We start from the raw sequence: 25,437 nt of genomic DNA on the forward strand, positions 1-25,437 counted from the left end.
GGTTCTGTCCTGTTTAAATCATTTCTCCAAAAGTGATTATGTTTTTTCTAAGGGTGCTGGCAGATACCAATCACAAGGTCTATTTGAAGCCTTCTATTCATTGTGCAGCTTTATTTATTCAAGTATTAATGTGAACATTGTACGTGTTAAGATTAAGAGATGAGAAAGTATTTTTTTTTCCGCACACAACTCATGACATTACATTTAGCTGACGCTTTTATCTGCCAATCTTTGCTCACTGCCTGTTAGCACTGCAACTCGCACTGCAACTCGCCATTATTGTCAGCATTAACTGATTAATCTGATGGTTTTATAATCAACCGTCATCTCCTGTCTGTCATCTAGTGAATCCACTTATTGTGTCTGATTTACTTCTTGACTTCCTGTTCCCAAAATCCGTAAAGGTAGAAAAGAACACCTGTGCATGTTTGCGTACCTGCAGACAGAGAAGCATGTCCAGTAGCTGCTCAGGCTAGATGACATAACCCCTTAAAACACAAACAGTACACTTACCTTAAGTTACTGGCCAATCATTGAAAGATCTCAAAAAGGCAGGAGGTGAAAAACAGTGAGATAATGTCCTTTTATTGACTGTTTTTATAGCAAATTTAAATGCATCTGTTGATAGGTTTACTTGGCGCCATGAAGACAGCAATCATTTAATAGTCAGACGCTTGGTTACCTTCTCTGACGTGTGGAGAGATCATGGTGAATGATGGAAATGATGGAGTTCCATAGTGCAACGCTGAATTAATGTGAACCATATGTGTCTCATAAACACAAAATCACTTAGATGAGTTACATATGATCGTCCTGCCAGAGAGATTTTCCCAGGTTATTAACTCTGCATTGAGTTTAAACTACTAGCATCGTGTACATTTTTTTGATTATTGTCAATGAGGAAAAGGGTGGTTGACTCCTTGTTATTTAATACTGACTTTGATACATCGACAGACATCCATTGTCAACGGCCGCTGAGCTCTTCAACTGTCAAGTAGATCAAAGTACTTCTGGAGAGTAATGGTTGTAGTAGCTATTGAAGTAAACACAAAACTACTGGAGCCTTTTGAATGTGTTGTCTGCACGTGTCTCAAGAGGCGGTTGTATTATTGAATTATCATGAAGGCCATTCATTTGTCACACAGATGATCACTTTCACTCATCAGAAGGCAACGGAGGAGATTTATGCAGAGGATGAAAACATGGCATGATAACCAGGAAAGAACCAGATGCTTTACAAAGAATGAGGACGATTAAAAAACGATAAAAAACGATCATACACAGCTGCTGTCTGTTTGTGATTTTCAGTGCTCTTTCCTTAATGCACTGTATTTTCGTTGGTGATCATCTTTTTTTCTCTGCATATAAATGAATACCCACGCAACATATGGTAATATAATAATAATAATAATTATTATTATTATCACAGGCTTTTACACGGAGAAGGTTACTGTTTTTCTTATATAACCATTGTCATAGGTGCAACTTGGTAGCTACTGCTATTTCAATAATTTTGTGCAAAAATAATGGTTCATAATAAACCTTAGCATCAGCATTTTCGCATTTTCATTGTAAAACTTGGTGGTGAGACAAAAATATCGATACAGCAATACATTTTATTACTTCCTCGTTTGATGTGTCTTCTATACACTGGTGCAAATTTTGTATATATTTGTATTCAAACTTGCGGGCGCTCTTTAAGGCTGTGTTGCAACAGAGGAAAATACACTAGTTAACAGTAGATAAGCTGCAGCCCGCAGGTTGAGTGGCTGCTCCGAGCCCAGAACCTCATGGGTCGAAGAGAGTCAGACACTCGATCAAATAAACAGCACATCACTACTGTTTGTATTTTCACAATAGCACTCATATTTTTAGGCTTTTTATCCGATGTACTGTTGGAGCTACAGTGAGGATAGACAAAGTCTGTCTGACTCTGGGTAAATAGCTACATTACCAGAAGACTGAGCTAACCCTGAAAGTCCTTACTGTTCACAGATTTCTTCTGATAAAAGACTCCGACATCTGTTTCACTTTTGCCAAAAAAAAACAGGCATGACTGGCAGCCCTCCCCCTCCATATGTTGTAGTGGCTCGATCCTTTGATTATAGTGTTGAAAGAACAGCACATAAGTGTGTTTTTAAGTTTTGCTTGAGGGCACAGCGTTGGCACAGGAAATGTTCTTTCATGAACACTCAACCGCACAAGTGAAGCTTAATAAAGACCATTGGAGCATTAGAGCAGTTCGTGTGTGAGAAGGTTTCCCATGTCCTGGGACTATACATTACTGCTCATTGAGACACATTTAGCTTCATCAGGCGCTTTACACTCTGTGGAGGCTGTAGATTTTGTGTGATTGATGTTAATGTCGTTAATATGGTCCATTGCACTTTGTAAATTTTACATAATGTGTAATTGTGTGCAAAATGGACATCTGAAACATACATTTCTGATGATTGCTCTATTGTGGCGTCATATCAATGTACTATCAATATACTATACACCTTCAATATGCTATATTGATAGTATAGTATAGTATACTAATTATATTGTCTTGGCTGCGGTTTTAAGGATGTAGTCAAATGTTATATGACACATTATGAAGTCGTTTACAGTTACTTTTGCATTACCTGATTGATTCAACATCCGTGTGTGGCTATGACTGGAGTATGTAATCATACCTACCTTCATACTTTTATGTTAACGTCATATACTGCCCCCCCTTCAGAGTCCCATTTCCCTTCAGCCCACAGTGAGTTTCAGACACTGAGCAGACATGACGTGCCTGCTGTCATCTTTGAGAATCCGTTTCTCTCATGTAACATCAGATCCTGAAATAGAAACATAAAGACCGATCAGCCAAGACAGGAAGAAGCACTAATGATGTCATAACAGATGATCCCGCTTTACTGCTTGATACAGCTGTGAGAAATCACTGTCCCTCTAATTAATGATGTCTCACCTCAAAATGTTTAACTGCAGATTGGAGTATGTTCTCATGTAGACTTTCTGGAACTACAATAACTATCTATTAGGCAGTCAAGAGTGACACGGCAGAGGCTGGGACATCTGGAAGTGTAGTCTTCGGTATGAGTAAAGCTTAAAAAACTGGGGAGTTACAGACGTCCGAGTTAGAGATGTTTTTGTGCACAATGGCATCATGTGACGGACCTGGAAGTTGTAATTCCAGGGTTATTCATTATTACATTATTCATTATTCATCAACAATTATTAATAGTTATTCTCTGACAGGTGCTAGTTGTGTTTGTTTGTGTGTGTGTGTGTGTGTGTGTGTGTGTGTGTGTGTGTGTGTGTGTGTGTGTGTGTGTGTGTGTGTGTGTGTGTGTGTGTGTGTGTGTGTGTGCAGTGCTGTCCTAGGTACTGAAACGCAGTGGACAAGATCGATAGACAGTCTCAACAAAGCCAGGCTACAGTTTATTTATTTATTTATTCATTTGTTGATAGGATTACAGATGAGCAAACTTGTTTTAATCGGCTTTCACTGTAATTTATTTGATGTGATTAAAATCCTCGAAGTCAGATTTGTATCCTCTCATAGACAATAATAAAAGTATAATATTACATAATATATAATAGCTGTTGTGCCTCTGAGCCCTTTTTCTACTGAATTCTTGTCTCCCCGATTAGCAGACTGCTTGACCTTCACATTCCTCACGGCTGTTAACTGAAGGTCAAACGTGTGAAGAAAACCATTATTCAAATTATTCCTTCTCTCCGAGTGCTTCTCCTCCATATATCTTTTCAGGATTCCTGGCTGGTGTGTTGGAATGTTCAGTGCGAGACCAGATTTGTTCCCTCAGTGCCGTTCCTCGGGGCAGCAGAGTGTGACCACGCAGCTCTTTGCAGACCGCTGATTTGTCTGGCGGTGCTGTCAGGATGAGTGTAAATAGCTAATGGCTCTGACAGACATGGATTCATTTTTTAAAGTGCTTCGGAGAACCTGGGTTTAACCTGCTTGAGCAGTCCTATATATCTTGTACATCCATTGGAAAAAGTCCCGAGGCTGCTTCAAACATGTTCATAGATGTTAAATCCCAGAGATTCATGTTTTAGTGCCGCTATTGTAATCTTTAGGCGCCCTGCCGCTCATGTAGATCACGCTTACACGAACGCTGGCTCTTTTATCCGTCATGTTTCTGCGTAATGAATGACATTGACGTTTGAGTCAGGAAGGATCTCAGGCAGTTCCCATATATTAAAGTGTGGTCACCGTCAGTACACAACAATACCAGCCTTTGAGTGGTGAATCACTTCTTCCAAATATGAGGATTTGTTCAAGAGCAGAGTTAATCAGCAAAAAGCCCCCTTACCTGCTCCCATGGAGTCAAAGTAAAAGACTCTCCTTTAACTAACTGCTAATGACGTGATAAAAAAAACAGTGGGTGAGCAGTAAAACCATGTTGAGCAATGTCGGGCACTAAAGGTCAGAAAAATATTAATCTTTAAATAGGATGGAACTTGTCGCAGACCCCTGCAGCTTTTAAAGGCAAAGGCCCCGTAAGTGTTTTTTTTTTCCGCTTTTCAGGAATGCCATCAGTGGTCTGTCCACAGCATGTTCACGTTTTCCCTAAGTGCCAGCAGAAGAGGGATTTGGTTTGGTTGCTGCAGATGGTTGCCGTCTGGCTTCTCTAATCTTGAAAAGGTGCAGAACAAACGCCACATGCGTTTGTTCTGGCCAAAAGTCCGTGGACACCAGAACATTACACACACTACTGATCGGCGAACATGTCTTTTCAAAACCACTGGCTTTAATCTGTGGATCTGACAGCGCCCATTCTTCTGGAAAGGCTTTCCACAAGATTCTGGAACTCGGCTAAAGGGATTTTCTCCCATTCAGACACAAGAGCGCTGGGCTGCATTCACACATCGGATGTAAAACTCGAATCTTCCTATTCGATGAATGTGGGTAGTGTGTTGAGGCTGGGGGGAAAAGTGCAGCGGGTATCCAATCGAGTAACAATCATAGCAGAAGAACGCCCTCGGGATCAGGAACCTTGTTTCCCATGTGGCATTGTCGCATTCTGCTGTTTACCAGAAACTGTGAAGGTGGCAGAGAGCTCGATCGCCACAGTGATGACCTTTCTAAAGTGAAGTTCACAAGATAATGTCACACAAATTGATGCTATTTTTGTGACAATCCATCCATCTGGCTGGATGGAGGTTGAGACCGGCAGAGCTCTTCTCTCTGTACCTGGCTTTGTGTACAGAGGCACTGACATGTTGGAACAGGAAAAGGTCTTTCCCTATCTACCACCGCAATGCTGGAAGCACACTAAGGTATAATTGGATGCTGTTGTGTTGAAATTTCCCCTCATTAATGCCTATCCTAGAGTGTGGCAATACATCAAAAAGTCAAAGGAAACCGTCATTATGACCGTGATGAGCCTGTTTTATCATCAATTAGATAATGGGAATCAGCGTGCTGACAGGTACTTTTCGTACGAACAACAAGAGTTAGAGCAAATGCTTAAAATACGTACGTACAGGGTAACAAAGGTACAGTTTTGTTCACATAGATCACACATTTGCTAGTGTACATTCATCAAAAACTGGGACTGGGTTCTACATGCAAACCCAAAGCAACACTGTGCTCTCATAACGTAGCGCAAATAGCTCAAGCTGTGCTTTCTCCTGAACCGTCTCGCTACAGATGAGGTGGACGTCCTGCAGGAGCTTTCCCTTCAGGTGTCCAACAGCAGCAACGCCTCGATGACTGCGGATGGCAGCAGGTGTCCAGTCCTGCAGGTGGGGCAGTACTCCACCTTGACTCTCCCTCTTCAGCAGCTCCTCGCTGACGGGTACGCTTTCATCTCCGTCTCCACATGTGAACTCTTTATTAATCGTGCCATGCCAAATGTGCCAAATGTCCTCCAATAAGTAATTCATGCATTGTGTGATATATTTTTGATGTATGGCTATGGTGTGTGTGTGTGTTTGTGTTTAGCTTTGCAGATGAGTTCAGTGTCCTGGTGCAGCTCAGGAGCCCTCAGAGAGACGAGCATAGCGTCTTCACCATGCTCAGCCCCGACAACCACGTTATGCTGCAGCTGCGGATCAGCGCCTACGCCGTCATCTTCATAGGAACACACCAGCGACACTATGAGTGAGTGAGCACACCTCTTGTTTATTGTTTTTTTAATTTTATGTTTCCTTTCCAGAGGCAAATTGATGCAAATGGCGTGCAAGTCAGGCAAATATTGAGTGTTGTAACAGCTTCGGCAGATTTTTCTAAACTTTTATTCATGAATAATTGTCTAAAAGTGCTTAAAATCTACTTGTGAGACCCTTTATTTAAAAAAAAAGAAGGTGATAAGTGATCTCTTAAGGTGAACAAGGACCCCTTATATGCCCATTTATGCTTCTTGGCTGAAGTGTATTCAAATGTGTCTGTAAGACGGAGGAAAGCTCTCAGGAAGTGCATTGGTTTGCATCACGTGTGCATTTGTTTAAAAGGATTCATTAGGCTCCTCTGTGCAGGCTTCTTGTCTTCTTGAACCACAGAGCTCGAAGCAATTCATCAAAGCTTTTGCCTTCAGTAGATAGTACAGCCGAAGATAGACAGGAAAGGGGATGACATAAGGAAAAGGGCCGTGGCTCGGATTCAAAACCAGGGATGTATAAAGAAGAAGGCTCTAGTGTCAATGAGAATAGCTGCTCCACCTTCAAGGTCAGTCCACCAAGTGAGCCTGGACTAAGGTGTTTTTGTTCTCATGGCATCACATAATCCGGAAGTTGTAATACATTTTGTTCCGAAGTTGCAATTTCCCACGCTGTAAAACTTGCTTCCTGGCCGCAGAATACAAGCGGTATTTAAATGAAATCCTTTGCATTTGGGCTGGCTTTACGTTAGCCGCCATACGGAGCTACATATGACTGTTGGCTCCACACAAAACCTCCCTCATCTGCTGTTTGCGTGTTGAGTTAAAATATCAACATTCTTTCTCCAGAATTGTAGGCTGTGCTTCTAAAGCTCCACTGATTGATATTTGTGTGCATTAAAGGGGAATTTTTACACATTCAAAGTCTGTTTTCAGGTTATGGGAAATACTACCGCATATGTGGGACTTTTTTTTCTTAATGCCTTTTTGTGGCTTCAGAAGGAGCTGCACAAAGTCTGATTAATCCGGGGAGAAATCTTCTCGCATGACATATCTCTCAGACCAAACTGTCGGCAGTCGGCTGCATTGTTGGTAATGTAGGCACAATATCTTAAGAATTTGAGGAATGAAATAAAGATTTAATGAGGATTCTGTCCCACTTCTTTTTTTAATTTTGTATCTAGCCATGATGAAAAATTATAGATAAGCAACATACATAGATGTATTTCTTCCAGTCCAACACAATATCAGATGCTGCACACCAGCAGCCCAGGCTGTAGCTCTAAAACTCATTGCATGTAAACTGTCTCTTGACCTCCAGCCCAAACCTGAAAAGTCTTTAAGAAAAGGAAAGTTTACATGAGAAAATGATGTTACTCACATCTGTATTCTAGCAGTCAGAAGAGCCAAGCCTGATTTGAACTCTCCTAGATGTAGTCATGTGACATGTGATTTCCTAATGGCCCATGTTTCTCCCCGTCAGGTTCCCAGTGAGCGGCCTGGCGGATGGAAAGTGGCACCATGTGGCCGTCAGCGTGTCTGCCAAGCGGCTGGTGCTGTATGTGGACTGCTCTCTGCTGGAGAGCGTGGACTGGGTCAACCAGGGCATGGGGATCAGCACCGACGGTCTGCTCATGATCGGAGGCATCATCGAGGGATTTGAGACTCCATTTGAAGTAAGGGGCTTCTATCCTCCAATGCAACTTTTGCTTTTTTTTAAATTGTATTATCCCAGTGATCATAAAGAAAACATTAAGACACACCAAAGCAGCCCCGTCTATAATAATAATAATAATAATAATAATAATAATCTTAAAATTTGTGTATGCTGCTCTACATTGCATGTGTGTGTAATAACACATATTACACAACCAGATGGTTGCGCGATAGCCAGATGATATTTAAAACAACTGTTGCCTTGTAATAAGCCACATCTGGATCGTCCAGTTCATTTGAATTTAGTCTGAAAAGACAGGCTTGTCCCTGCGGCACACAAATACACACACACACACACACACACACACACACACACACACACACACACACACACACACACACACACACACACACACACATGAGAACACACAAGTAGATGTTTCGGCACCGTGGCCCTTTCCCACTCCATTCCCCTTTTCATCACAGACACAAAGACCCATATTGCCCATAATGCTTGTTGTTTTTAAAAGGTGTGCGTAGAAATCCCTCCAGCCTGCTTTAACCGCAACCACAATTACTTCCCAAGCAGCAGTGTGACGTTGCATTACAGAGGAAACACTGATGAGTGTTTAGACAGAGGATAAGTTCAGCATCCTAACCTCCCCCTCCCTGTTCTCCAGTCGACATAGAAGGCAATTCACTTTACTTTATTACTTACGCCTAAACACATAATAAAAAAAAAAGACACAAATTGATTTGCCGATATAATCGACAGATCTGTAAAATGAAGTCTCTCCACAAAGAATTATACAAAAGAACCACTTTAGATGCTCTTGGAAATAATAGATAAAAGCATTAAAAAAAGACTAAGCGACAAAAGAGTTCTTCGTCCACTAACACCAAAACAAGCAGCTGGTCTATTGGGCTACCTGATCTTGCCTGGTGCCTGGAATAGGTTTATACGTTTTACGTTATAATGTTGCTTTTTTAAACGATTTTAAAAATGTATTCACGCCTATTCCAGGTACCTATCGGCTTTCATTCATTTTGATATGGTATGAAATGAGTTGTGTGATCAGCAAGTCTGCATTACTTCTCGTCAAAGTTACATTATTGTTGCTTGGTTATGCAAGGGCATATTTGTTCATAAAGCCTGCAATGCATTACTTTGTGTGGTCCTTTGTGTTTTCTTCTCACGAGCCCAAAAACTGAAACTTCCATTAAAGGCTGCGTTTTATTGAAGGCCATAATGCACCTGGCTTTGCATTCTGGTCCGAGTTACAACTAGCCCGAGGACCAGAGCGGGCAGTGGTACTGCATCACAACAGGGGTTGAGGAAGGAGCATCTGGATTTGTTCTTAGCACCAGATAAAATGGACGGAGCACTTCCACACTCAAGAGGTGGCGACAGTCTCGTCTCTGCACCATCTTTTGTGTTTTCCAACGCTAAGCCATACGATCCTGTGCCGTGCTTTTATCTGTAACCCTCACATGTCATCCACTCCACTGCAGCGCGACTGGGGGCGCATTCTGCTTCATTTGTCATGGATTCATCTCAGGAACAAGTTTGGAGTTGAATATGATTGCCATAGTTTAAAACAGCTTGTATGTTTATGCAAAATAAACAGAAATTATGTTCTGGGCATCTGTGTTTGGTTTCATAGACAGCTCTGCTCATGATCAATCGCCACGAAAATTTCCCCATATGGAAATATGCAGCAGATGTGTGTTGAGGGGACATGTGTGAAGTCTGATCCCTCTCCGTTTTTAGGGTCTCTGGCGGAGGTGCCTGAGTTTTTTTTGTGTGTGCAGAAAACATGAAACATTTATATTTCTTTACACCGCAATGCAATTCTGCATCGAATAAAAGAACAACAACACTTCTCAGATGGAGTTCCTTGAAAAATGTACGTTTCTTTCCAGTTGTCTTTGATTTGAGAATATAAGATCAAACAGCTTGTTAAAATGAGCTCTAATTTCCCCCTAATTGGTCTAATTGGTGTGCATTGCTTCTCTATTTGATATACACCAGCAATCTTTGGCAAAATGAGAACTTGGCTTTTTAATATTACAGATCTAATTGATTTTAAATCAGTGTGGTTTCAAAAAAAAGAAATTAAAACACACACAGACGCTCTCTCATCCACCGTCACATTCTTATAAACACAGCCGGAGGACTGCGGTTTTTTAAATGTCTGCGGATGCTTTGTTTGTCATGTTTGGCCTGATGTCAGAGTTTCTGGTAAAGGAAAGGAGCCTCTGGAACTACAGTGAAACAGTGTGTATACATTCTGTGCACGTGCATTCAAGTTATACATAGGCTTATACAGAATATGTCCACTGAAAGACACTCAGTTACCTGACAGGTTTGTCTCTAAAGGGTGTTTCTGTTTACATTTGACAATGTTTGTTCTGTAAACATCTGACCACCAGTTCCAAATCCAAAGAAAACTAGCAAAGATTCACAATTGAGAGACTGAAACCAGATAATTATAGGCGTTGTGTACTCAGGTTTCCATCCCATTCTCATGGGAACGTCTTGGCAGGAATTTTCTTCAAAATTGGCACAATTGTCTGCCTTGACTTAAGGATGAATTGATTCGATTTTGGTGGTCAAAGGTCGCTGTTACCTCACAAAACATGTTTTTGGGCCATAACTCAAGAATTCATGAGCTAAGCATAAATGAAAGACAATTTCACACACACGTCTCTTTGGATAAAATGATAAACTGTTTTGACATTTTGGAGAGGCATGGACATTAATTGCAACTTGATTGGTTTGAGGCGACGTGTAACAGCAAGGTGGTAACTCAATCCTATATGCTTAAAACAAAAAAAGAATATGACTGTAACAACATTCAATGCTGAAAAAATGTACAGTTCTCCCTAAACATCGTTGGCGGTGGAAAACAATCCAAAACATGTGTCGAGGATCTTGCTAGTGCCCGGCTTGATGGATTTGGAGAATAAAGACTACTATACCGTACCAGTTTTAACATGAATATATATTTGTCCTCTCCCGAATTTAACTTTACATCATTTATCAAAAGACATTGAAATATTTTCCTTTTCTACGTGAAGTTGATTTGAGTCTTCAAAACTGTGCACTTGACCACTCCCGTTGTATGTAATGTTTCCTTCTCTGTAGGGTCATCTCCGACAGCTGACCCTCCTGATGGGCGACCCGGACGCCGCCCGGCGGCACTGCAGCCACCACCCGCCCCGCTGTGGCGAGACCGCCTCCAAGCCTCCTCGCTCCGCACGCGCCCACAACGCCCCGGAGGTGAGGAGAGATGAATGGAAAAGAGAGAGAGAGAATAAGGGAGAGTTCATGTCATTTTCACAAAGTGAAATGAACTCTTCGCGTTGCTCCTTTTGACTCGTGTAAACAGCACGGCTCTGACTTGTCACTGAGCTGTTTAAGGTGAAGCCTCTTTAAGCCCACAGCCCAGACAGTCAGACTCCTGCAGTTAATATGTCTGCAGCAGAACCTGTTGTCTACTATGAAGCACGATAAAAGATCATCAGAGGATTCAAATACACACTGCGCTGACTCCTGTGGTTTTGATCCAGTCTGGTGAATTTAACAACTCTGGGTGTTTGGTTGATCATCGGTTAAAAAGCTCTGAACTGTCTTTGGTTGTGGTTTTTTTCTTCATTTGTAAATTGTGCTTTCTGTTTACACATAGAATATACTGCTGTCCTCAAATGACCTGGAGGACCTGCTGGGGGATCCCAAGGACGAGTCATTTTTGAGCTCTGGCAGAAGTGTAAGTAGGATATATTTTGGAGCCCAGAGTGGGCTTTAAAGCTGTTGTATGAGAATGGGCAGCTGACCAGTCGTCATGGGGATTAGCGACGCAGCTCCAGTCGTATAAGCCAATCACTGGTCTGGTTTCACAGACTTAATCAGTCTTTGTCTGGAAAACCATCAGTCCAGTGTCTGTCATTAATTAGCTCCGCAGAGGCACCAACCAGCCATCACAAGTCTCCTTGGCTGACTGGTCAACTCTACGTGTGTGTGTGTGTGTGTGTGTGTGTGTGTGTGTGTGTGTGTGTGTGTGTGTGTGTGTGTGTGTGTGTGTGTGTGTGTGTGTGTGTGTCTATGCTGTCTGTCTGTTGGTCCATCAGTCTGCTCACTAGTCTCTGGTGTGGCCTGCAAGAGGGTTCATCTGGGTGCCGAAGCTAAAAGTCTGTTTAGAAACACTGCAAGTGGTGATCTGGGTGGAGCTGCTGCTTCCTATTTACTTTGTTTGAATGGTGGTGAAACCCTTGAATAGCCAACGGTGAGAGAAAAACAAGTAGTATGAAGGGTTAAAGGTCTAATATACGATATTCAGGGCATCATTATAGCAGCAAACATCTATTATCCATGTGGAGATGTAGAGGGGTAATGTCTCCCTGAGCAGAAGAGGAAGTCACTCTCCAGCAGCGTGTGATGTTATCAGAGCTTCTCCTTGCTTTGCGGACACAGCATGGCCCTAAGCATGGCCCTTAACACTGTTAGTGTTGTCAGCACTGCAGCTGCAGTTTGCACTGTTAGCACTGTTAGCCGCCGGCTCAGCCGCTGCCATGATGAGAGCAGTTGAGAGGCAATAGGAATGCTCCCAATCTGGTATTTAGCGTCTTAAGTTCAAATAAATGAACTGGAAACCACCATAGAAGAGATCTGCATGGTAACCATGCACAGGGTAAATCTATATTTATTGGAAAGAAATATCAATTGTGGCCTTTGAGTCAAAACAGCGATCACAGTGAAAGCGAAGTAACCTTCGGGTGGATCGACAGCAGGAGTGATCTGCCTCCAGACAGCACAGTGGGGGGCCTCGCCGGGTGTTCAAAGGTCCCATTAAACGGGCACTTGAACTTCCACTGGTGTGCATCTGCAGTGCAACGGTGCATATTCAGCGGTGACCTAATGTTGCAATAATGTGTGCAACTCAAATGTCCACGTAATGCTGGCTCAACACTTTCAGCCCGATCTCGTCCTCTAACCGGTCGGCCTGACTCATTCTGGAGCCAGGCCATTGGTCGGATTGGTCCCTCTATGTTAATATTCCTCTGAAAACATAAACACCACATTAAGGAAGGAATGATAACATTTTATTCAATGTTTAAAACCTTTGTTGATGATGGTGAATATTTCCAAGTGATTAGTACATCCAATTCCACAATGAGCTGGTTTATACATACAGCAATCTGTTGTGTTATGACTACACATGCCGCAGTTTAATGTCTCAGACCAAACAAAATGAAGAAATACACATGGCTGCTCACACCGGCACTTGCAGAATAAACTGTGTTCCTGGAATCAGGCACAAAGCAAAGGCCGTGCTCTTGAAAAAAAAACTGAAGGGAAAATCAAGCTGGTTTGAATTTACATTTTCATGTCTATGTAAAACACCTGCGCTAATCAGCGAGCCTCTGGTTCTCTTTACAGTATACAGTAGTGTCCTGATGGAGCAGACCAGCATGCATACGGTGCCGTGCCAGCTACACCAGGCACAGTTTCTCCATCAGGTTGGCAATGGGATGCCTTTGGGATGATGCAGACTGCTGTTTTGAGTTGTAGAGAAATGTTTGCAGAAACAAGCTGCATCAGATCCGTCTTCATAGTTACCGAAATCTCCTTCAACCGGCTGCACCTCTTTCTCATTATCTATCTCCCTTCATCTGCTTCAGTTTGTGTTTTATAGTCTTGAATCTGTCTTCTCTGGCTGTGTTTCTGCCCTGTCGTTAACTAAAACTATGACTAAACATTTTCATCAGCGACCTTTTTATTTTCCATGACTAAGAGTAGAAGAAGCCACATCAGGACGACACCGATAGTGTTACCGCTAACTGAAGCTCTCTGGAGCTGCTTTTGGGAAGAAGAAAGACGCACACCAGCAGCACACAATGAGCAGGGACATGGGGACTCACTTACTTCAGTTAAAGTGAACAATGACAGCAACGGCACTTAGGAGAAATATGTTGTTTTGGCTGCACTAGATTGACTCAAATGGTCACAAAAATGTCCCGATCAGCGTTTCCAGTTTCTGAAGTGTGAAGTGTGTTTGCTGCCTTTTAAAAAATATCTTAGGAAATTGAATAACTTAAGGTTTTGGACTGCTGGTGAGACAAAACAAGAATTGGAAGTCACCAAATGGTGCATTTTCTGACAATTTATAGATTAAAAGACCAATTAATTGCTTTAAAAACGACACTCAACAGGTCACAAAAGTGGTCTTAACACCTTATCATATAGGAAGTAGTAGCATGAGGGAGAGATTTGGGACAAAGCCCTTGTTTCCCTGCATCCTGTTCCTCATTAAATCCACACAGACCAGACCTGTGGAGGTACAGGCGTCATGTCTCTGGCTCTGCTCACAATCTGCACATTTGAAAGAAATGAAATAAAACGAGGCTCCTGCATTAGCAAGATCTATTTCTGTTTCGCTACGGTCTGCTGCTATCGTCTGTGAAGCATAACGTATCGGACTGCGGGGCCACGTTGTTGAGGTTTCCTGACTTTGATGCATGTCCTGTCTGGGGCCACGGGCTCCCTTGACAGGTGCTCTCTTTAGAGACATGGACTCGCCCAGTTAATCTGCAGCTCCTCCAGCCTGCACTAAAACCTTAAACGCGCCTGGAGCTCAGGGACCTTAGCTAAACATGTAACTCCAACGCCAGAGCTATGAGCCTCAGCGTATGTTAATGGCTCTGAACCCTCGTAGTCGACATTTCCTGCTTTAGTCTGAATTACTGTCCTTTGTTAAATTCTAGCATTAATTTGTACCTTTAAGATATTTATTAAGAAAAAAATGCTCTGCCTCCAGCTTCCATAGAGCCTTGCTGCTTTTCTTTCATTTATGTCATCGTAAATCGAATCGCATCAGCCATTTTGTTGAAAAAAGGAGAAATGCAAAAACATCATCATCATCATCATCATCATCATCAATAAAACTATAATAGCCCCTCTCAGGCCAAACAACTCCCCTCTTGGCTGTGTTATAATAACAAAATATGGCCTGTCATGATATTTTGCTTTCATAAAAAGGTCATCAAGTCCGGCAATATGAAATGTATGGACACATTTAAATTTAAGTAGTTTTTTTTATTAATAAATGTAATGTTTATGACAAAGTAAGCCCTCCTGGGCAACCACAGCCTGCACAAACCGAGGTGGCTGTTATGGAACGGCAGTTGCTGTGGAACTTACGCATCACAGTTAGCATTTTCCGTCACAGGACGGGGTTATATTGCTTTAATTATTTGGGGTTTTATATTCATTATTTGTTTGTTGCCATTTATTTTGCAACCACTTAAAAAATGCCCGGAGTCATTGGTAACTTGATAACTGCTTGTGCTCGGCGTGTCTTTATGTGTGAGGTGGAGGCATGCTGCCGGCATGGAGAGGATGTTTCTGTTTGCAATACTTCTGCAGAGAGGTTTCACACTTGTGGCCACTTACAGCCACAAACACTCTTCAAATGCAGAGTGATACTGAAAGTACAAAAGCATCAGATGTCTTAGCTATGGTGTGTGGTTATTATATCATAATAAACCTAATTGGGAAAAACACTATACTGTCTAATTACGGCCCTACTCATGGGCTTGACAGTAATCAGCGTGAGCGCCTCTTGAGCATGACGTTTTCATTCTCCTTAAGGATGTGTGTATACAGTTTGAATGTGTGTCAGAAAAAGAGGGAGAGATGGACCATGACAGAGCTTGTGTCTGATTGTTTTTTCACTGAATCCAGTTTGTCTGATGGCTTTCAGTTTTATAAATAGTTAAAACTCGGCTTACACTTGATCCCTAAAGCTGCCTCTGTCAGAGAGAGAAAGAGAGAGAGAGGGAGAGACAAACACACACGCCTGTGGTCATAATATTCCCCGTTTCATATCCTATCACAACAGAATGTTTCCACTCGGGGCTCTAGAGAGGCCTCTTTCATAAAACTTGCCAAACAATGGGTTTTTACTGGCAAGCCGAGACAAAAACAAAGAGGTGGAAAAAACCATCCATCATTTTTGACACTTCTCCGTGACTCTGTCAATCCATGTAGTACTCCGTGTAAACATGTATGTTCCGTGTTGCAGCACAGGTTGCACGTTATTGAAGGTTGAGTATAGTTTGACCTTTTTCTAAGCTAATTAACAAGTTACCGGTTACCCACAACTGGAAGTGTTTATATCAGACAGACATCTTAAACCTGCATTACCTGTTGACTTTTCTATACATGGAGCAAACACAGTGCAACTACAGCTTCATTTGTTTTTGTTTTTATCTTTATTCTTGCTCTGTTTTGTTCTATCAATCTTAAAGGGAAACATGTGGCTTGTTGGCTTCTAAATGCTTCACTAAGTTGTGCGGCAGTACAGGTGGCGTTTGGGGGTTTTGGGGGGAAACAGCCGCCTGCTGCTGGGAAACTACACGACTGAGAGCAGAGAGAGTGAATTAAATCAGTGAAGCTGTGGGGTGGAAAACCACAAACAGCAAGGTGGAAGATACTAAAGCACTGTGACGCTGAGGGGATCTGCAGAGTTGGGTGATAGTTTTCTCGTTACTGCATTTTTTACATTACACCCAATTATCTGATGCATTGTTTATAACGGTATTGATAAGATCAGCGGTAAGGATGTCTTTTATTCTAATTGGTTGATGGAGAACAGTACTGTGGCCAACGGTAGACAAATTAAAGCCATTTTTTAATAGGTAAGCAGTCTATAGTCTTTACCAACTCTCTTTCACTCATTAGCTGGGGTCTTTTTCCACTAAAAACAGTAAAAACAACAACAGTGATGAGAGCGATAAAACTGAGTAGCTAATAGGTCAGTAGAGCTGTAGATGTGGCAATGTGTTTCTTTGGGTTCATCTCTACAACCAATCCCTCTCACTTCACATGTCCTCATTTGATTCAATGTTGATATTAAGGTTGGCAGACGTCAACAGTTTTTTAGGACCCCTTGTAGCTGTCTTCTCTCCCTTGCTGGCTGCTTACTTGTGCATAGGCATCAGCTTGCATCATTCCAGCTGGGTTGGAGAGAGTCGGACCGACAGGTTGGCCTGAGTTATATGAGCCGCTCCTACAAGGCTATCATTATGGATGTCGTCGCTGAGCTCTGGATATTGTATCATCTGCCTGTCAGGAGAGCCGAACCAGTTCAAGTTGTGTGGAGCTGCTATCATTCCTGACCTGTCAAAGCCGGAATAAATCGTTCTGTATGTTGCATTCCTGTCATGTTCTCATCATTAGCCAAAAGCAATACGCTGTCATGCCAGCAAACGTCACATTCCTTCATTGATCTAAATACTGTTTGCTTATCTCTGCTCTTGCTCTTCTCTAAACTTTGCTCTGTTGGAGAAAGAAAGGTGGAAGCAGCAGCTCTAACCAGAGCCAGCCAAGAAGCTCCAGCAGTAGATGAGTGACCCACGTCAGGTCGTCAGTTTCTATTTGGGAGTTTTTTTTTTTTTTTTACGGTATTCAGCCTCAGTAAATCCTTCTGGATTTGGCGCCAAGATGATGGATACAGTTCTCTCAGGGCTCTCGGATTAGTGGGTGTCAAGTTTTATGATCATATCTATGACAGAGAAAAGTAAATCACACAAGCAGTGTTGAAGATTCGGTGATACAATGTTATTCCGTTAATTATAGCGCTGAGAGATAGCCAGTTAACATCTGTTTCTATAGGAGAAATGCAGCCATGCAAACCCTATCTTCATTTTTTTTTCAGTTCTGTTTTGTCAGTGTCATGTGAGTTAGTGTGTGCAAAAGAGGCCGTGATGGTAAGACAAATACGTTTTCAAATGCAAGTTCAAAAGTTCTTTAGAGCAGTTAGCAGTTAGTTATTTTTAGTCTAGATTATTTTACACTTTAGCTTCAGTATTAGCCGTTATTGTTTGCAATGGAACCATGGATGTATGGACAACTATCACTGTTTGACTTCAAAGACAATATATAGTGGCTTCAGTTTAACGCTTGCCTCGCCTTCAGACAGCCTTTCAGATGGGGAACTCTAGCCACTATACCGCTCTCTTCAAAAACTCTGCCGCCCGACTGCTCACCTCCACCCGCCGCTACGAACATATCACCCTGGTCCTACACAACCTCCACTGGCTCCCGGTCAAGCACAGGATGGACTTCAAATTATTACTCATCACTTATAAAGCCCTAAACAACCTGGCCCCTCTCTACCTTTCAGACCTCCTCTCCCTCCACGCCCCAACCCGTTGCCTCAGGTCCGCCGGTGCAAACACTCTGAAGACCATCAGGACCAAGCGCCGGACCTGGGGTGACAGGGCCTTCTCAGCTGCTGCACCCCACATCCGTCAGGCTCCCACCCTATCTTCGTTCAAACAAGCCCTCAAAACCCACCTCTTCACCTGCTAAACCCCTGCACCCTATCCTCCACTACATGACTCATTCCACACAGTTTCTCCAGTTTTCTTTTTGTTTCCAAAAATGTTCTGTTTGTTTTATCTTTCCATTTTTTGTTTTGTTCTGTTTGTCTTTGTCTCTTGTCCCCAGTGTAAATTGTCTTTGAGTATCTAGTAAAGCGCTATGTAAGTTTGAATTATTATTCAATGCCACAAAACTACCCTGATAAAACCTGTATTTTTACCTTAGGGGACACACAAGTTGACGCTGTTCGACCGCGGCCTCGGCCGGTTATTTAGTTGTGTTATTGATTTACTTTCAGTCCCAAGCTGATGTGGAGTCCACACCAGTACTCCTGTCTGCTACTCCTAAGTACTTTATAAAACCACATAAAAAAAATCTGAACAAAAACTTTCACCTCTTTCCAAACATAGCACAACTAACGTCGACTTGACTCAGCGAGTGCTATTCATAACTTTATATTACTTGTAGTTCAGGGCTTTATAATTAAAATGAACTTGATAACCTCATTGATTAGTTTACTTTGGTCGACCTTAAAAAAAGTTAAGTGAGCCATTTATAAAAGGTCAACACAATTAATTTACGTCTCATAAAACACTTTGGGGTCCGTTCACGCTTAGAGCTTTTTAACCAAACCATTGGCATTGCAGGGAGACAACACACTGTAACACGAACATGTCAGAGCAGCAACAGACGAGAGACAGAGGGATACTGAGCTCTCGTTTCTCAAGACAATATAATGAAGAAAACACTCAAATAAAATCAATTGCAGTGAATCCATCTGGTGGGGTGGATTCTGGAGCTAGAACCGTGTTGTTCTGGGGTTTCCTCTGAACTGCAGGATGCATCAAAGACTCAGCAAAAGTCCCACAACACTTTGAGCAAACTATCTGCTAAATTAAAACACAAGTTCGGAAAAACATGCTTTGTGTTTGCTGTAAAAATATGAAAGAGCATCTGATTGCCGTGCCTTCATTTTTTCAAATCAACCGGATGTTTCTGCGCACTGTCAAGATCACCATGGATTGAGCAGGAACTTTCCATCTGCTTAGCAATGTTCAGAACTGTTTCCAATATAAAATGAAGTAATTACAGACGAGCAAGAAGGCCCTCAAATCATGGAGTACAGGAGGAAGTGGGTGGTTGAAAGAAGGGATGCTCGGATGAAAGAGAAGGAGGAGGATTTGGGAAAGAGAAGGATGGAAACCGAGAAAGGAAAAGTTCTTGCCCGAGTTGCGTCTGTCTCCTCATCACTAATAGACGCAGAACAATTTTCTCAAAGCGAGAGGTCCCTGCATGCCCAAACGAATAATTTTCCCTTCCAAAACCATGATTTAGTGTGGGCTATCTGTGCTGTGAAAATAAATCAGCTCTGGTTAAATGCTAGGTGACGGAGCGTTGTGCTGCATCAGCAACACACACTCACTTTCTTCCGCTAACCCTCTCTGCGAGGGCCGTAATCCCTGTACTACGGGTCCCGCTCTTGGACTGCAACAAGGGCCGCGTTCTCAGCGCAGACAGCGGAGAACCCTGGAGTTGTTTAGAATTTAAAAAGAGATCATTGACTTCCCCACGCACATTTGCCCTGCAGTATTTAAAAGCACACAGAGGTTCTGTTCACCCCGAATCAGCCTCCCTCTGCTCTCGTATATATATATATATATATATATATATATATATATATATATATATATATATATATATATATATATATATATCTCTGTTTATAAGGGACCACCTCTCATTTTTTTTTTCGAACAGACATGAAGTAATGCTTCCTGCCCCGTCGCTCTCCACTTTCATGCAGAGGAGGTCTCCTCTCCGTTGACCACAGCTGCGTAAATCAAACCAACCTCAGAGAATCCTCAGTCAATATTTCCCCTCGAAGTGGTCTCTCAGCTGTGGTAGTTTCACTGGCTCAGGCCACTGTGGCTTTCCCCAGCTTATATTGTATTTCCCCTCAAGAGATTTCTTTGGTTTTAGCTCTAGTTATATGCAAGTTCCCTCCGACCCAAATCCGTCCGTGTGTGAAAAGCAGGAGGGGGAATCCCCTCACACCATCCCCATCCGCGTTTTCCATCGTTCTGCTTCCCTCAGTCGAGCATTTAGTTGTCCACGATGTTCGCGGTCATATGCCTTTGTTCTTATGCCATTCTCTCATAGAGCCTGGTTAGCCGACGATTTGGACGTTGAGAATTGAGCAAAGTCATGTCATGCATGCTCTGATATTCTGTGGATGAAAGTGACAAAATACAATTATTATTTCAAAAACATTGGGTTGTTTTTACATCTCAGTTGTCCCGTATTTGACTACAAGACAGTTGTCTGTTTCCCTGCAGATTCAGCTCGTTCACAGAGGCCACCCTGGGGTTTAATGGGCTGGGCTTGTGTCTCTCCCACATGAGCCAGATTACATGTATTGTCTGTACCCGATGTGCGGTTGGTACTAGTGGAAGGGTGTGTACCCGGTAGGTGTGTGGGAGTGTCTGCTGGGAGCTGAATCAGTGTCCCGTGCAGACTCCTGCCTGTGGGCACAATGTGAACAGAGCCGAAGTGCAGACGGACCTGCAGTGTCTCCTGCAGCCATGCTCCACCGTGTTGGATGGTGTTTGCTGCTGGGATGCCTGCTTCTGGATATAGACGGATTGCACGTGCAAGGTCAAAGGCTCCGGGAGGGAAAGGTACTGCCTGGTGTAACCCTGCACACATGTTGCAACTATCAATGTACATTTTTCATTTTGCTTTTTGTTCTACACCGACGTAAAGTCCTGCAGGGTGTGTAATGCTCTGCAGACCATTGTATTGCACGCAATTACTTTTCATTTACTCGGATGGGGATGAATGGTCAGAATGGTTATATGTGTGACTTCACACATTAACACTCGCGGTTAAGGCTCTTGAAGATTCAACTTTGCTGTTTAAAGTTCAAGGTTGCACCTGCAGGTTTTCAACCTGAACAATGTTCCGTGGGTAATAGACAGGCATGTCCAACTTATTAGTGTTAAAACTTTATTTTAAGTCCATTCAAGTATTGTTTTGGTTGGCATTTTGGTATTAACAGCCATTCAAATGTGTGTTCTCTTTGCTTTTTTCTATATGCAACCACGTATCTCTAAACTGCATGATTTAGATTTTTTTTCCCCAACCAAATGAAGGATTGAATGTGAAGAAGGGATGATTTGTGTAAATGCTAACTCATGGACACTGTCTGTATTTATGCACATTCATGGCTTTCTAGGCATTTTAACCAGAAACTTGATTTTAGCCGATTTGGAACATTTGAACAGTAGTTACAGTGTAAGCTCATAAGAGCTTTAATGACAGCAGTCCAGGATCAGAAAACATCATTAATTAAGTGAGTATATCTTACCACCAGTGTGCAGGATTCTCTCCTTCCTGCTCACTCAGTAATTCCAGTAAAGTTGCTCTGCAGTATCAGAGCACATTTGTGATTTGGGTTTTTAAAAACATAGAGTAGAATACAACTCTCTGTATTTAAGATCTGCAGCTGACTTTTTTTTGGTGAAAATGAGAAGCTATAGATAAAGGCTGCACAGCAATTTTATTATAAAAAAAGAAAGAAAAAAATGTCACAACCTTTCTTTTGTCCCTCCAACATGCTTCATGATCCTATATCCCAGGACCACCACTGGCGATTTGGTGGACGCTTTGATCCCAACCAACAGCGGCATTTCTAACATGGGTGGTCCTGCTGGGAATAAATTCCCCGACCATGATGGTGTTAATGCTCAACCTGCTGCACGACTGAACAACGCAGGGTCCAAATAAGAGAGTCACACGCTCACTCATGTCCACATGACAACTCTGACGCACAGAAACATCCACGCTTCACTTCGGGGCTTGGACATTTCTCAAATATATATCGATATCTTGAAACTGGATATCATAATATGACATAAGTGTTGTCTTTTCCAGGTTTTAAATGCTGCATTGCAGTAAAGCCAACCCTACAATATTGTTGCAATATCGATATTGAGGTATTGGGTCAAAAATATCATGATACTTAAATTGTCTTCATATTGCGCAGCCCTATTAGCAGTGATTTAACACATTGGCACTGGGCCCGGTCCACATCACATCAGAAGCAGGCGCACATACACACACACACACACACACACACACACACACACACACACACACACACACACACACACACACACACACACAAACTCACTGGCTGTTTGTCTCTTCTTCTGTGCCAAGCTTCTAGTGCTGGTTTCCTTGTGTTTGTTTCAAGTTCCTTTGGCAACACTTGTTCATCTTTTATTTGCAACATTTTACAAATCACATTCTCCAGCTCTCAAATCGAACTCCCGTCCTTATTGCTGAGACATCGGACCGCTGTCATCATGCTTTTTTTCCAGGCCAGATTGCTTGCTGCTGCTTGCAAGACCCAGCCAGTCTGCATACCTGTGTCTTGGTTGGATTTACGGACCTTGCCATTTGATTAGTCCTTTGTGTGTGTGTGTGTGTGTGTGTGTGTGTGTGTGTGTGTGTGTGTGTGTGTGTGTGTGTGTGTGTGTGTGTGTGTGTGTTTCTTGATGCTACCACTCCAGCCTGCAGCATTTGTGTGAGGCCTCCGTAGATTTCACATTGCTCTTAACAGAGGATCTGTCAGCTACACATGCAGACAGACTCCTGAGGAGACTTGTGCTGATGGTAGGACACAGTGGTTTGTCATAACTATTAATGTAGTCCAGGTGTGCCCTGTCAAAATCAGCCCTTATTCTAATTTACTGTGCTTTCCCACAAATATAATTGGGAGTCTCAGAGAAGTTTAGTCATGCCAATAATGTTCTATGTTCTATGTGCCAATGAATCCTTTGTTCCATGGAACCGATGGAATTGGCCCGTGTGTTATTATAGACGAGTGATGTATAGTGGCCGCATTAAATTGGTATTTAAAAAAATCTTTTCATTTAACCAAGTCTGAAATTCATTAAAAAGGGATTTTTACGCAGGAGAAAAGCATGGTTTAGCAATTGTATCCGAACATTGTCCCAGCAGCGCCGACAGACGTTTCTAACCATTTTGTTACTGTATTAGCACTCAATGATACAGTAACTAAGACAACCTAAAACAAATGCATGTGACAGTGTGATTGATTGTAGAGTTTCAAGTCCCTGCAAGTTGGGCTTATGGCTGCCTTGAAGGTTGGAAAGGTTAGAAAAACTTGAACATATGAGACACTGGTGTTCAACAACCGTGGTAATAATAAACATTTTAGAGTATGTCCATTCTTGGTTAAAGATTCTGGTTAAGCTGTCAACGTTTCTCTTTTTGGAGAACAACATGTGAAATAGCTTCTCTGACTCCGTACTGAATGATGTACAACGCATGTAATTGGTCGGTGTGTTTTCTGGGCCGCTGAACAAGTACCGTAAAGGTTGAAAAAGCAGCACCTGTTAAAAATAAATAAGTTATAAGTTGGGGTCCGAATACAAAGTAGTCCAGACAGAGGCCTGCCTATTAGTGACCCCTGCTCTACGGTGTAGCATGAATCAAACTTTAATATCCCTGATGATTAAAGCAAGCTTGCAGACGTTGATGCTCGTATCATATATCTGTTTTGAGGCGTGCTGAGCCCAGGGAACCAGAAGACTTTTAACATGTCTCAGAGCTCAGCGTGGTGTGCCACTTTGCTCAACGTTGTTTTGATTCTCCCCTGCAGCAAATATTATGACAGTATTGCAGGATGACATCTCGGTCTGATGAAGGAGTTAACCGTCAGTCCATTTGGGTTGTGTTCACAACATTCATGTTGTAACACAGCAGGGTGGATCCTAAACAGAGAAGCACCATTTGCTGGTAGCCCCTGGCTCTGTTGTCTCCATGTTGAGTTCCATGTGGAGGCAAGAGATATGCTCTGCGTTATCTTATTTTACAGCTCATTCAAACTCATGATTGTCGTGATTGCCAGGCACCAAACTGGTAACACCAAACTGGCATTGTCTGAGAACCGGAAAGAGCCTTCTACAAAACTACTGCCACAGAGATGGAAACACATGTTAGCAAAGTTTTCGGTTCATTGGCAGTAAGGAACCCAAACAATGAAAAGATGAAAAGCAACTCGGACCAAAAATATGTGGACAGGGTGTCTTCATTATTTTGGCCATATAGTGTACACACAATGAGAAGATAATAGTTTTACATAATACATTATTCTGTGTTTTAGGCGCCTGGGGATTAAGTAAGGAAGAAAACAAGAGTAATCGTCTGACAGGGCCATTACGGATTATGGGAGCCTGTTCATCAGCCTGCAGCCATGCATACTGACACAGTCTGAACCAATTGATACCTCAACTGTCATTGGTTCACCTATGGATCGCATACTCACATTGAGCCGCCACTCACAGTGTGTTGGATACAAAGACATAAACACACCTCTTAAATAGACAAAGTGTCCTTGCTTGCTTCAGCCTGCTACTGCAGAGCAGACAGAAAGACAGCGAGTGTAAACATTGTCTTGGCACATGGTATAAAGGCTTAAAAAGTTGCTTACTGAGATTATTTGAGTTTCATTTGACAAGATAACTACTCTGATGCATGCTATGCTCTGTCAGGTATCTGTAAAGATACTGGGCGACCTTAAAGAGCCTTTACTTGTGATGTTTAACACCACTTTAACACATGTTTGAACTTTTGACACTGGTTTAAATGCTTATGGCAGCGTGCACACAACAGTGTCCAAAATCCCCCACATACACACACACACACACACACACACACACACACACACACACACACACACACACACACACACACACACACACACACACACACACACACTGGCCGACCAGACTAGTACATTTGAGGGTTTTTTTCAGACCAGGTACAAGTACTTACGTTTGGGTACTGGCTGATACAGAGCACTGAAAAGAGTACTTTATAATACCATTACAGGGGTAACAATAACTTTGAAAACATGTTTTATTTTCATAAGATGTTCTGACTGTTCTGACTGATGGATGTTAACCTATTAGTGTTAAACAGTTGAACACAATATTAAAAATTAATCGAATAAAGAGCTGAGCAAAACTCAGAGGAGCAGCTTGTCACTTAAAGGAGAACAGCTGGTCCACCGGAAGTCAGCTTGAGCAATTGTTGTCGCCAACTTCAGGACTTCACCCCCTTCACTTTAATCAGCAGGGAGCCAACGAGACACGGATCTCGGCTTGGGTCTTGAGGAGTTGTAGCATATTGTCACCGACAGAATAACCTAAAAATGGATGTAGATATGTATGTTAAGGTTTAATGGCA

At 42.4% G+C, this 25,437-nt stretch overlaps 1 protein-coding gene across 1 annotated transcript in view; it reads left to right on the top strand.

The window, feature by feature from the left end:
• The window catches only part of LOC306751361 (uncharacterized protein), a gene marked incomplete at both ends in the record, with an annotated part of 80,561 nt that overhangs the window by 16,558 nt on the left and 38,566 nt on the right, over positions 1-25,437 (top strand). The window contains 5 exons of the mRNA XM_079234926.1: positions 5,669-5,816; positions 5,963-6,121; positions 7,600-7,792; positions 10,921-11,055; positions 11,462-11,542. Of these exons, the coding sequence (XP_079091052.1) occupies positions 5,669-5,816; positions 5,963-6,121; positions 7,600-7,792; positions 10,921-11,055; positions 11,462-11,542 (716 nt within the window). The remainder of the gene's footprint in view (positions 1-5,668; positions 5,817-5,962; positions 6,122-7,599; positions 7,793-10,920; positions 11,056-11,461; positions 11,543-25,437) is intronic.

The sequence above is a fragment of the Taurulus bubalis genome, assembly GCF_910589615.1.
Source record: "Taurulus bubalis genome assembly, chromosome: 19".
Taxonomy (NCBI): domain Eukaryota; kingdom Metazoa; phylum Chordata; class Actinopteri; order Perciformes; family Cottidae; genus Taurulus; species Taurulus bubalis.